The sequence below is a fragment of the Nematolebias whitei genome, chromosome 4 (genome assembly GCF_014905685.2).
Source record: "Nematolebias whitei isolate Nwh7 chromosome 4, NemWhi1, whole genome shotgun sequence".
NCBI classification, from domain to species: Eukaryota; Metazoa; Chordata; class Actinopteri; order Cyprinodontiformes; family Rivulidae; genus Nematolebias; species Nematolebias whitei.
In genome coordinates, this window is record NC_056501.1 from 50,726,345 (window position 1) to 50,739,460 (window position 13,116).

The window sequence follows — 13,116 nt, forward strand, 5'->3', positions numbered from 1 at the left end:
CTGCCTGATGTTGGGGGGCAGGTTGAAGGGAGGTGGTCTGCCTGATGTTGGGGGGCAGGTTGAAGGGAGGTGGTCTGCCTGATGTTGGGGGGCAGGTTGAAGGGAGGTGTCCTGACTGATGTTGGGGGGCAGGTTGTTCCAGAGTTTGGGGCCCATGACTAAAAAAGCCCGATCTCCTCTGAGCTTCTTGTTTTTGGAACAGCCAAAAGCAGCTGATCAGATGATCTCAGGGCCCGAGAGGGAATGTAAGGTTCCAGAAGCTCAGAGAGGTGAAGGGGTGCGAGGCCATTTAGGCATTTGAAGGTCAACAGAAGAATTTTAAAGACTATCCTCGTACGAACAGGGAGCCAGTGAAGGGAGGACAGAACTGGTGTAATATGTTCAGACCTATGAGTTCTGGTTAAAAGCCGAGCAGCAGCATTCTGGACGAGCTGAAGACGTGAGATGGAGGCCTGGCTGTGTGGTGTAAGTTTAGGGTTTGTTGAAGATTTCACTACAGACAGTTCAAGTTAGAGTGTGATGATTCAATTCAACTCAGTTTATTTATATAGCACCACTTCACAACAAAGTTGTCTCAGGCACTTTACAGAAACATTCACACACATAAAAGTCAAATTAGTAAAGTTCTCTGTCTAAGGAAGCAGCAGACACGTTGAATCTTCTCTTCAGCTCAGTCTCCCATCCTGAGCAAGCACAGTGGCAACAGTGGAAATAAAAAACTCCCTTTAACAGGAAGAAACCTCCAGCAGAACCAGCTCAGGACGAGCGGCCATCTGCTCCGACCGGCTGGTTGAGAGGACAGGAAGGAGAGACAGACACAGGATGGCATGAAGCATCGCTAACATTTGCGCTGTCTAATTTTTTCACACAAACTCTTCCACTGTCTACAATCTATAAACGTATTTTGCATTTGGTATTTTGGGGTAAAGTTGCACCAAAAATCGTGAAAATCAAATAATAAATTGAGCCTGCAGTGGGATCGCCCTCAAACACACCCACCTCCACTACATTTGTGTCTGATTCTTTCTGACCAGAGACACTGAGACTGCTACAGAGCAGCCGTGCACGCTGGGCCCAAGACAGAACAAATGTAACCTGGGCGTCGCACCGACACTCTTAGAATGACACAGCAAACTGTGCTCAGCTGCTGCTGCCTTGTTCCAGTTTGTAATCGTCGTCCACAGTCGTAAGGACATGTTTGGATGTGATCCTGAAGGAAGTCAGTGGTCATTCAGTGTGGCAAGCTCAACAACAGCTGAGTTATCACCCATCACCAAACAAGGCATGCAAACAATATCAAGCTGTGTTAGTTTTGGGGGAAACTGTAGCATGGCTAGGGACGGGGCCGATCCGATCTGGTATCTGTATCGACTTCCAATACCAGCATCATTTACGTATCAGATTTTTCTGATCCATGATGCATGTCTGTGTCTGATGAAACTCTCCACATGTGATTCCCTGCCAGCTGCTCTGCAGGTTGGCTTCAAACTATGGAATGGATTTCCTGAACGGAGGCGTGTCTCATGAGCCCAGAGTAATAAGACCCGCCTCACATTCAGGAAATCCAGTTCATAGTTTGCAGCAGCTACAACGTGAGGACTGAGTTAGCAGCACTGTGGCTAACAGCTAACAAACTTTTCATGGTAACATGTCCGCTGTGTGGAATTATTTTACACTAAACACCACAAGACAGCAACGTGCACTGTCTGCAGAGCTGCTGTACTGAGAGGGGGAAGCTCGGTCGCGACCTACAATACATGGAACTTAATAAACATTTGAAAAAGCTCCACATTAAAGAGCACGAGGACGGTTTAGCCAGGTGGGAGAAGACGAAAGGAGCCGGCAGAAATCACTTCTGGAGTCGTTCCAACAGCAAGGTGAACTTCTGCTGGACAACGTGGAAGCTACAGGGTTTACAGAGAAGTTGCTAAACTTCATCTAATTAATGACCGACCACTGCCAGGTGTAGAAAACAAAGGATTTCTCAGCTTCATACTTGCAGTCAAGATATAGTTTACCCTCCAGAGATATTTATCAGTACAACAGTAGACAATCATAAAAAACATATGAATTGAAAAATAAAATAAAATGATATAAGAATGAACAGCTACATTATAAAGTGATGTAAAATACTAAAAACAGGAACATGTCTGTTGGTTTATGCCGTGAACTTATCAGATGTTCAAAGCCTTTTAATCACTTTAACATCCACTTTAAAGATAGGAATTAAAACATGTTTTGTGTTAGCAGAATTTAATTCTAACTTTGAAACTTATCCAACATTAATAAAACTTACCTGAAGTTGTCTTTTTGGTTATGCAGGCATATATTTGTACAAACTGTACTTGAGAGGAGATTATTACAGCCTCATATAAAATCTATAATGATGGTGATGTTATCGGAACGATATTCAGATTTATGTATCGGGATCGGATCGGGGAAAAAAGTGAATCTGTGCATCCCTGGTTGCTGAAAATGGCATCATCTTCTCAGCCACAAGAACTTTCACAGCTCTACTACTACGCATCCTTTTTCTGTTTAGTGTCCAAATACAAAAAGGGCATCAACCTCTTGATTTACTTTAACTTTTAAGTAGAGGTCTTCTTCAGGTGTGGAGCTGAATCATAAACATGTTCCGAGTTTTTCAGCACGACCTCAGTCTGAACGCTCATGTCTCATTTCATCCGACTCTTCAGTCAGTGAGGTGGGGGTGAGTGGATCGATCCAAGGGACGTCTCACAAGCGGTTCACATTGGAGTCTGATGGAGGTTGTGTTTGAAAGATAATGTGAACGGCCACGTTAAAAACAAAGCAAAAGATGGTAATTGAGCATGAAGAACTTCAGTGTAAACGGAGCCTTGGAGTGCTGTCAGGGAGTGAGACACAAGTGGATTACCACGGTGACCCTAATAAACCACTTGCAGGAGCTTTAACATTTCTTTTGATCTCTATATAGTTTATACATCAAAATAAGGATTTTTCAGATTAGACTACGGTATTACAAAATAAGCCACACGTTGCTGTTGGCTTCTTCTGTGCAGTTGAGGCAGTTTTCAGGTTTCTCTAGAAATCTTGTAATTATTTAATAATGTTTGATCGATTGTGTGAAAACTGTTCTTTCGGACAGCCCGGCTCCGATTCATAGCAGATGTTTGGTGAACACCCCAGGGTCTCATCCTCATTCCTTCACAATTCCAGTTAAATCCTAAGGGTGGCTACAGATTTAATCCCAGACAGATTTTTTTGTGATTGATTGGAGGATGTGACCGTTAAGTGTTCCTATTTATACATTTTACATGTGCCTGTGAGTTTTATGTCCCTAAATTATGGGTGGGGGTGGGGGTGGGGGTGGGGGTGGTTATTACTGGAGTGATTTGGGCACAAATGACTGTGGGTAGTGGATGTGCTGGCTGTCTTGTGTGAGGGGGGGGGGGTCAGAGGACACGACCTCTCTCAGAGGAGTTGCTGTTAACCCCTGACCTCTCTGGTTAAGCCCGCAGGGTGGTGGCTGGCGAGGCAGAGATGGGGGGCCACGCTGATGTCTGTCTGGTTCAGGGGCACATGATGGTGGGCAGAATGAGGGGGGGGGGGGTCTAATCTGTTTTGTGTCTGTTCTGCATTTTCACTTCTACCGTCCTTCCTCTGAGAACGGAGTTTGAGAGGCAGGACAATGTCTCCGGGAAGTGACTTATTTTATGAGCCATTTAAAGGGGGTGCTGGCCCCCCACCCCTTACAAAGGGAAGGCAGAGAGGCGACACACAGCAGCTGAATACCATTTTGTTTACAAGATGCTGCTCTCTTGTTTGGACCCCCATAAATGACAGTTTTCCTCTTGGAAGTGACATGTGAACCACGCCGTGGCACTTTGTGCTGTTGCTTCTTAAATTACTCTGGAAATGGGGGGGTTGAGGGGCCTTCAGAGGGAACCCTGGGACTAAGAGCCAGTTCACCAACACACAAATCTGTTCAGAAAGAGATTTTTTCTGACGTATGATTGTGATGTTCATTTCTGTACATGTTTTCCATCCTTTTGTTCCAGCAGAAGCATTTCTCCCTTGAGTTTGACACATACAGTGTTGTCACTCAGCCTGTGTTCAGACACTTAATCCTTTCACATTTGTACAGAAACTCCTGTGAACTATTGATCATTCCACTTTTATCTGTGTACCATGGTGACCACATGGCTGTAGCCTTCAGACTGTACGCCTTCTCTGTGGGCAGGCAGGGGCCCAGCAGGAGGAGAGCCGGCTGGCTGTTTCACCTAAGAGTTCAGCTCGTATGTGTGTGTGTCCCTGTACCTCCAGTCGTACAAAGAGCTGAGTGTTGACGAGCGATGCGATGTGTGAATGTGTTTTGGTTGGGGCTGCCAACTGTGCCTGGGTTTGTGTACAGGAGGGTGGGGTGGGGGTTAAGTAGAGTGTGTGATGGCTGGAAGCAGAGATGACTCTGAAGAGTGGATTGAAGCAGAAGGAGTGACTTGAGACTTATTTGGACCTGATCCCAGACAGAGGGGTCCAGTTTGTGGCGCCATGGTGCATCTCTCCCCCCTCCCATTTAGATGATTGTAGTACAGTGATTCACTTTAGACCCGGCATGTTTTAATTTTTAATGTTTCCGTCAAACCCCTCAGAACTCACTGCACTCTCTTACTCTATTTTAAAACTGATTTGCTGTTAAATATTAGGAATCTTAACCACTGACTGGAACGTTTCTACGAACGCGTAGGAATGTGCGATATGGCATAAAATTCATATCACGATATGTACTGTGAAAGGTGGCGATAACGATATATATCACGATATGTACTGTGAAAGGTGGTGATAACGATATATATCACGATATGTACTGTGAAAGGTGGTGATAACGATATATATCACAATATGTTTTTGGTATAAAACTTGCAATAGGAAAGAAAAAAAGCATATGGTGTCCTTTTGCCATCATTTATTTTGAATTAAGAAAATTCCACCAATAGGTCCAGAGAGTTTTTAAATAATAAACACATCAAGTATTAGGCTTCTTTCTTGTAGTGCAAAAGATATCAAATGTAGTTTTAGCCATATGTTTTAAACTAAAGAATATGTTGTTAACTCTTAACAGTTTCCAGTATTCTCACTTTATAAATGAACAGCAACAGAGCAGCAACTGAAACACTTCACCCTCCAACCCTCTGGTGGGCGCCGCCTCCTGCCTTAATGCGTCTGTGGCTTTGACCAGAGGGTCTCGCAGTAAAATCACACAACACAGCGTTCTTTTACAGATCAGAGAGCAGGTTTCTCTAAAGATGACCAACGCTTACTTTAACTTTTGACGAAAAACAAACGTTCGACGGAACACAGCGTTTTGCGCATGCGTCAGAATACGGCAACTCTACGGCAAGCTGGGCGTAGTTAGCTTGTAGCTTCGCTACTTAGCTCTCGAAGAAAAGACTTTAACGCCACTTGCGCACAGTTTTCAACTCAAAAAAAGTAACGATTAAACTGACAACTCTGATTTAACTTCAGACACAGCGTTACTGCGGTTAGCCGGTAGAAGTCAGATCTCTATCGTAGGCTAAATGTTTCTACCGTGTACCGTTTATATCGCACATTCCTAACGCGCAACAGAAAATTTGTTTTTTGTCTAAACCAAGTGTGCAACAATGGAAACATTCACAAGATGCTGCAAATCAAATGTCCATTTGGGTTTTTCTTACTTGATCATTATTTAAAATGGAAGCAACAGAAAAAGAATGTTACATGCTAAAGCAACAGTTGTTCTGTAAATCTGCTGCTAACTCGCAGACCTAGTCTCTGACCAGGCTTTAAAATAATTAAAATCACTACATATATGAAAGGAGCAATAAAAAGGATACATGTGTGCACTCTTAATACAGCCGTGAAATAAGAAAATGGTATTTGAAGGGAAAGAGCAAATGAACTAGTTCCAGCTTTGACAGTGTTAATAGATTTGACACTGACCCACTGTTTCACCTGAGGGTTCAAAACTCTTAACATTAGGGAACGGTTTTATTGTCCCACATTGTGGATCGATAAAAGAGAATTGGAGATAACCTCCGTCTGTGCATGATGTGAGCACGATAACTTGAAAAACAAATCTTAGGCCCAATTCCATTTTGGTGTGTGTCTGCATCCAGACATAAAAAAGGTCCTCGTCGAAAACTGGAATGACGTATAAAAACCCAAGATGGCCACTACCATATATGTGAACCGACCTCCCAGATCATTTGAGGAAACTACGCTTTCTAGTTTTTACATTGCTTGAAAGTATAGTTTCCTCAAAGGATTGGGGTGGCTGAACATTAAATCTACTGGCCACCCCATTGCACGTGACGGTGGATAAAATTGCTCCCTCTACTCGCCCGGCTCCATCACTGCCTGCCCCAGACAAGAATAAAAGACAAAACCTACCTCTCTTCTTCTGCACAGTGTAGCTCCTACCTCCATGAACATCATGCACCAAAAACTTTACGGTTTACTTTCATTCCCTGTTCAATTCCAGTCCTGAAAAACTTGAAGAACTCTTCTTGAAAACTACAACCATTCACTGTCCAAAGCCTTCAGCGACAGGGACGTCAGTTCGTGCTGCTGTTCGGCATATTGTTTTTATGTTATGAGTGCTTAGTGTATATTTAGTTGATGTTTGTCTTAGTTCATATCTTAGATCTTATTACTGTTTTAATTTTACATTTTATTGTTGGATGTAACTGGGACCCTGTGAACATAATTTTGTTCCACCACATGTACCACATGGGGTAGAAAATAAAGAATCCTTGAATCCTTATTCAAATGATTTGTACCTCACTGGTTTACAGTTTCCATTACCTCCTCTGGCTGGAGCTCCTGTATCTTTGGCCTTTTAATAATTTTACTCAGTGCCTCTGCATTTAGGACACACACACACAGGTTTGTTTTGCTATCTTTGTGGGGCCTTTGCATTGACTTCCATTCATTTTTCATTCATTTCTATAGCCTAACCATGACCTTTATCCATAACCTAACCATTACCAGTACATACCTAACCCTAAACCTAACACATCCTCAATTCACACCTTAGTCCTAAACCTAGCCCCTAACCCACCAACGGGACTTCTTCTTATGGGGCCCGGGCTTTGGGCCCCATAAGGAGCAGTTGGTCCTCACAATGTAGTATAAGTTGGAAAAATGGGCCTCACAAAGTAGCATAAACAAGGACACACACACACACACACACACAATTAAGTCAAGTTGTAAATGAAAGATGTAGAAATCTGTCAAAAAATTAATGAAGTACACTTTTTCTGTTTTTACAGTCATGACTTTATAATTTTTATCTAAATTTTTCAATTTGTTTACACAAAACTAGTTATTTATGAGACTAAGCAGTTCAATTTAGTTTTACTGATTGTACAGTAGTTACTTTCCTAATGTTAAATTTAAGATGGGAACCCAAAACAACATCCAAGTCTTTTTTAACTTTTCTGCCTTTTTGTTTTTCTTCTGATCAGTAATCACAATCAAATCATTACTGACGTTTGTTTTGCTTGTTAAACCAAAGAGATCATTTTGATTCAGCTCAGAGATGAAGAATATTAGTTAAACCACTGAGACGCTCCCATCCTGTGCCTGCTGTGGAGTCTTTCCAGTTACAACATCATCTGCAAACATTTGAAGCTGAAAATGTTTACAACTTTTAAATAAATCATTAATGTACAAGCAAAAACAAGTGTCCTAAAATAGAACCTTGCGGAATGCCCATTTTGCATCTTTCAAAGGTTTGTTTAGTCACATTACCTTTAACATGTTGTTCTTTATTTTCTAACTATAAAGAGAACTAGTTAGCACAGTTGTCAAAGTGCACCACATTTATGGAGGAGCATCATATGAGTTCCTGTACCAGCGTTTTTCTAGGTCTAAGAGTGCCGTCTCCTAAAGTTGTGGCAAACAAACATTTCAACCAGCAGGGAGTGTAACTGGAAAACTTAAATGATCTCCAATAAGATCATTTTAAACATAACCAGGTTAAATGAAACTGCATGAAAGTACAGCCAAGTATCTTGTGAAGACTCAGCAGAAGTACCAGGAGGAACGTCTGTGGCAGAAGGCAGAACTTGCTGAGGATGACACAGCGACAGTTTCTCTTCTGACACAGCGTCTTAGGGCAAACGTCTAGTCATGGACTGATTGGCAGAAATGAATGTCATAAAAAAGACAAGGACAAAACGTCCTACCATCATTAAAGCAGTGAGGAAAACTTCAAACTGGGCCAGAACTGCTGATGAATGACAGTCTGACCCAGAACTTGTCTAAATAAACGGGGGATTTTTAATGAGCCGGTGTAGAAAGAAACTGGAAATGTAAGAAAAGTGTGTGTTCTGTCCAAACTTCAAGTCGTCTGTGAGCACAAGCTGGTGGAGAACACTGAACAAGTTGGTGCTTGGACGCAGTGAAAGGATCCCTGTGTCCTCCCCACGTCCAGCAGCTCCGTTTGAAACAAAACATTATTCCAGCTGCGACTTCACAATCGTCCTCCTGTGACCTCGCCTCAAGTGTGTGAACGTCTCTAAACCGTTCACGCCCGTTTATCTTCGGTACGGCTTTCAGCACGCAGCTCCTTCCACTGTTTTTGTGCAAGTTCAACAATTCATTTATCAAAATGTTCAGCTCATTCAGCACATTCCTGCTACATTTAGCTGTTTCGGCCACGTTTTTCCTCATTGAAGATGAGTGGAGCCGTCCCACGTCCTTCAAATCCTGTTACTGCTCATTTCAGCTTTTCTTCTGGTTCAGCTTTTTTCAGCGTCTTTATTCTAAATTCAGCTTTTTCTCTGCTACGTTTTAGGCATTTTTCTGTTAATTTTAGCCTTTTTATTTTGAGCTTATTTCTACCTTTTGTGCTTCTTTCTAACAAGTGTAATGTAAATGTATTTTTTTGTTTTTTCAGCTATTTTTTAAACTAATTTTAGTCTTTTCTGCACATTTCTGTTTCTTTTTGCCACCACTCTCGGCCCATTTCTGTTTTCTACACATTTCTGCTGTTTTTCTCATTTTATTTCTGCTTTCAGCAAATGTTAAAATTAAACTTTTAAAGTTTCACTTTTAAGCTAAAGTTCAGCTCACTCACAGTTCAGCAGCTGGGCAGCTGTGGCAGCTTGGTGGTCCGTGCCACCGTCTTGTAATGCTGAGGTTGCAGGTTCGAGACCAGGAAGGGCATCTGGCATAAAACAAACCAAATCTTTCATGCGAGTTTGCTCGCTGTGGCAACCCCTGAAGAGGGAGCAGCCGAAATAAACGTAAGTGCTATTAAGAGTTTAGCAGCCGAAGCTTTCACGGCCTGGTTTCTTCTTCTTCAGCTGCTCAGCTGCGGTCATTCAACAACCACATCATTGGTGCAGGGTGTGCAGTCTCTCTAGGTGGATGTTGAACTCATTCTTGACCAAGCTGACTGTGGTTTAGTCAAAGCGTGTCTTTAGGTGGTAACAACGACGAAGCTCGGATAACGTGCACGTTCCTGTAGATGCAGGAGCACATTTGCTCTGAATGTTTCTACAAACAAGTTTCAAGTGAGATCAAGTTCTGTTTGTTTGCGGGAGATTATTTCAAACAGCTTCTCCGTGACCTAACGGGGTAGTGTTGGGAAATCGTTCATTTGAAACCAAAGCCGGGTGCATGTCGTGCACGTGCTTCCATCTGTCAGAGGCTGACGCTTCAGTCAGACTTCTCACCTGCACCGTGGTGAGGAGTTAATCCTTTCCTCTTAACAGCTGTCTTTAGAAGAGCACAACACTCAGAGGAAGCTTCGGCTCTGACCCGTCAGTCAGGACTGAGGAGTGCCAGGATCAGAGCAGCACTCAGCTAAAGACCGCTTCAGCTGAGCGCTGTGGAGGGCTCTAACAGCCGAGGTGCGTTTGGCTCCGTGCAGAGTGAAGCTCTTATTTTCAGCGGTATCGTCTGCGCCTCTGACTCTGAGCTGACTTGTGTGTGTGATTCTAAAATGACCGGTTACGTGATGGTTGGTAACAAAGTGCCACGTGTGTGTTTCTTCCAGGAGCCTCCCTGAAAGTGTGTCCGCAGGGTTTCTCCTGCTGCACCGTGGAGCTGGAGGAGAAGCTGAGCCAGCAGAGCCACACGGAGATCAAAGCCCCGGTGTCCAGGCTCAGCACCAGCCTGCAGTCCACCTTCAAACAGAGGCACGACCACTTTGACAGTAAGCAAACACGCTTACACAAACTCTCACCAGGCACACTCTGACCACCACGCACGCTGTGCCACCGTTTCCATGTCGGGGCTTGTGTTTCACCGTTTTTGACGGATGCCCCCACCTGCCATCGCACTGCTCCAGGCGGAGACAGTCAGTCTGTGTCCACCTGTCTCTCAGTGTCTCAGCTCCCTGCCTGATCGTCCCCCCCCGCTACACCCGCTTCCCTCCCCTCCTGAGAGATGATGCGTGCCTCCAGACAGACCACACACACCCTCAGATCTTTGTCTTCTCTGGACTTCCTGTTCCTCTGTGTGCGAGCACATGTGTGCACGCCTGTAAATATTGGGATCAGGTTTCCCCTCGCTGACGAGCGGAGCGCATGGGAACGTGCAGCAGTGCTGACTCACAGAGGGAGGGGGCAGTTTTCAGTGCCCCCCCGCCGCAGCTCTGCAGGGGATGAGGCCGAACGCACCGAGCAGCGATCGCGCTGCAGCACGCTGGAGGTTTGTCGCGTTAAAGGAGGTTTCATGCAGAGCTGTGCGTGCATAAGTCTTAGTGCGTTGGCAGGTCAGAGATCTTCAGCTCGTGTGCGTGTGCGTGCGTGTGTGCGTGTGTGCGTGCGTGTGTGTGTGTGTGTGAAAGGCAGCGAGGGATTGTTGGTAACAGGGAGCGTGTATTGCAGCCAGATGTTGGGAGGAATGTGACGTGCTGGAATGCAGTGGCTGCTCGGCCCCTCTCCATTTCTCTTCCCTGCTCTTTGAACCCCCCGCTCTGTGCACCTCAGTGCACGTGATCTCTTTCCATTTGACTGCTGGGTTGTGGCTCCACCGTCTCTTTAAACAGATATCTTCTTTTGAGACCGACTTCAAGTTATTGATAATTTACTAACAAACTGGTCAGAGCCATGGCAGGCTGTAAACACAAACAAACAAACAAACAAACAGACAAACAGACAAACAGATGTGGTTTCAGATGTTACAACGGAGGGCTTGCCTTGTGTCTCGTGTTTGACCGTATGTTCAGTGATTTGACAGCAGGAACACAGTCGTCGAGAGCGTTTCCTCCAGGGTTTTGCACAACTAAAAACATCTGTTTTCAACACGACGGAGACGTCAAGAGTTTTCTTCGTCATCGTGACTTTATCCAGTCGCTCCACATCAAACAATGATCGCAAAGATATTCTTTTACGTTACATGCTGTAAAGGATTTATACACAGGAACATGGCAGCAGGTCTGCTGTGCTGTTTCTCACTGAAATATATATCATAGTTTATATATATATATGTATATATATATATATACACTTTGAAGAACTTGGGTGTTAAAATATTCATGTAAAGGAGTAATGTTATTCTTCAAAGAATTGTGTGTGGAAGTGTTTGTGGCATTGGCAGCAAGCCAGAAGTAAAGATTTGTTAATAAAGCACAAAAGACACTGGAAAAGTAAATTAAATCAAGGATTAAAACAAAAATAAAGCAGTAAAATGATGGAAAGACTTCTACTGTAGAAGCACTGGACATAAATGTAACGTACGAACGGTGTTGGAGCCTGCAGACTCCTGATGACCTGTGTGTAGCAGCTCACAGCAGCTCTGCTCCAGGGTTTTCAAGCAGAGCTCTTGAGAAAACAATGTTTGCTCATTCACTTTGAGCCTCCACACGTCCAGCTGTGACTGACTGAAACAAAGGAGGAGTATTTACACGCTGCCACCTCATGTTGCACTCATGCAGTCTTTGATTTGGACCTTGGCTTCATGAACTGCACGTGTCACTAGATGAAGACACGGGAGCAGTTGGTGTGAAGCGCTGCACTCACACCTGACCTGGCAACAAAACGTTACCAGCTTTGATGGAAACCACTGAAATCACAGGACACGCAGATGTTTCATGCTCCAGATGTTTCAGGAAAACACGCTGGCTTGTTAGTTCGTTTGTTAGTGGTTGGGTCGTACAGAGGACAGTAAAACTCATCTTCACACTTCATCCCCCCCGTGTGCCCCCTCTTCATCACTGCCGGCAGACTCCTGCTTTCTCTGAAGCGTTACATGTGGAATGTCTTTACAAAGACCTGCTGTGCTCTTCACCTGGACCATTGGACCATTGGACCATTAGAGCATTAGAGCATTAGAGCAGCTCTCTCACTGGATCCCATGACAGGCTCAGGTTGCTGTCCCATTATGTCCCGTTGTCACATGGACACAACTCCAAGAACACTTTCTTCTCCCCCAGCTGGTGAAACTACCACCACTTCTGTCCCTCACCAGGAGCGTGCACGTGTATATATAAACACAGCTGCAGCTGCACATCAACACCACAGCTATAACGTGCGTTCACACACCAGACAACGTCAGGAAGTGGTGCCTGTGATAAGACCCCCCCCCATCATGCGCCCGGAGCGAGGAGTCATGGCCAAAGAAGACCAGAGCCAGAACTGGTTCTCCTCCCTGTGTCTCGTCCTGGCCTCACCCCCCGTCCTGCTGCACTGACCCTGTCCAGCAGTGCACGTCCGTGTCTGGGAATGAAGCACGTGGATGAAGACGCACGTCTCTTTTGCCTCCAGACTCTCACACACAACAAGAGACGTCCATCAGAAGCAGTGAGCTCCAGCAGCAGGAGGGACACGGCCTTAAGAAAAGAGGGGAAGAAGCTCAGCGACTAATTGGCACAAATAGGATGCAATTACTGCCTGGACTGGGACTGGGAGGAGCAGAGACCACTGGTGGGTGGTGTGGGGGTGAAAAGGGAGGGGGAGCTCCTTGCAGGAGGAAGTGGGAGGAGACGGGTCGGTCAGCTCCTCTTTTTCCTGTGATGGATTGAAGCGTGTTGCTCTTCTCCGCTTCACGTTCAAATGGAGTGGAGGAGAAGTGAAATTCATCCATCGCTCCCTCTCTCCGTCTTCCGTTCAACCCTTCACCCACATTCCCCCCCCCCCCCCC

General features: G+C 44.8%; 1 protein-coding gene across 1 annotated transcript in view; it reads left to right on the top strand.

Annotated features, from left to right (window-relative positions):
• Positions 1 to 13,116, top strand: part of gpc4 (glypican 4) — a 60,607-nt gene that overhangs the window by 30,287 nt on the left and 17,204 nt on the right. The window contains exon 2 of the mRNA XM_037675430.1: positions 10,028 to 10,186. Within this exon, the coding sequence (XP_037531358.1) occupies positions 10,028 to 10,186 (159 nt within the window). The remainder of the gene's footprint in view (positions 1 to 10,027; positions 10,187 to 13,116) is intronic.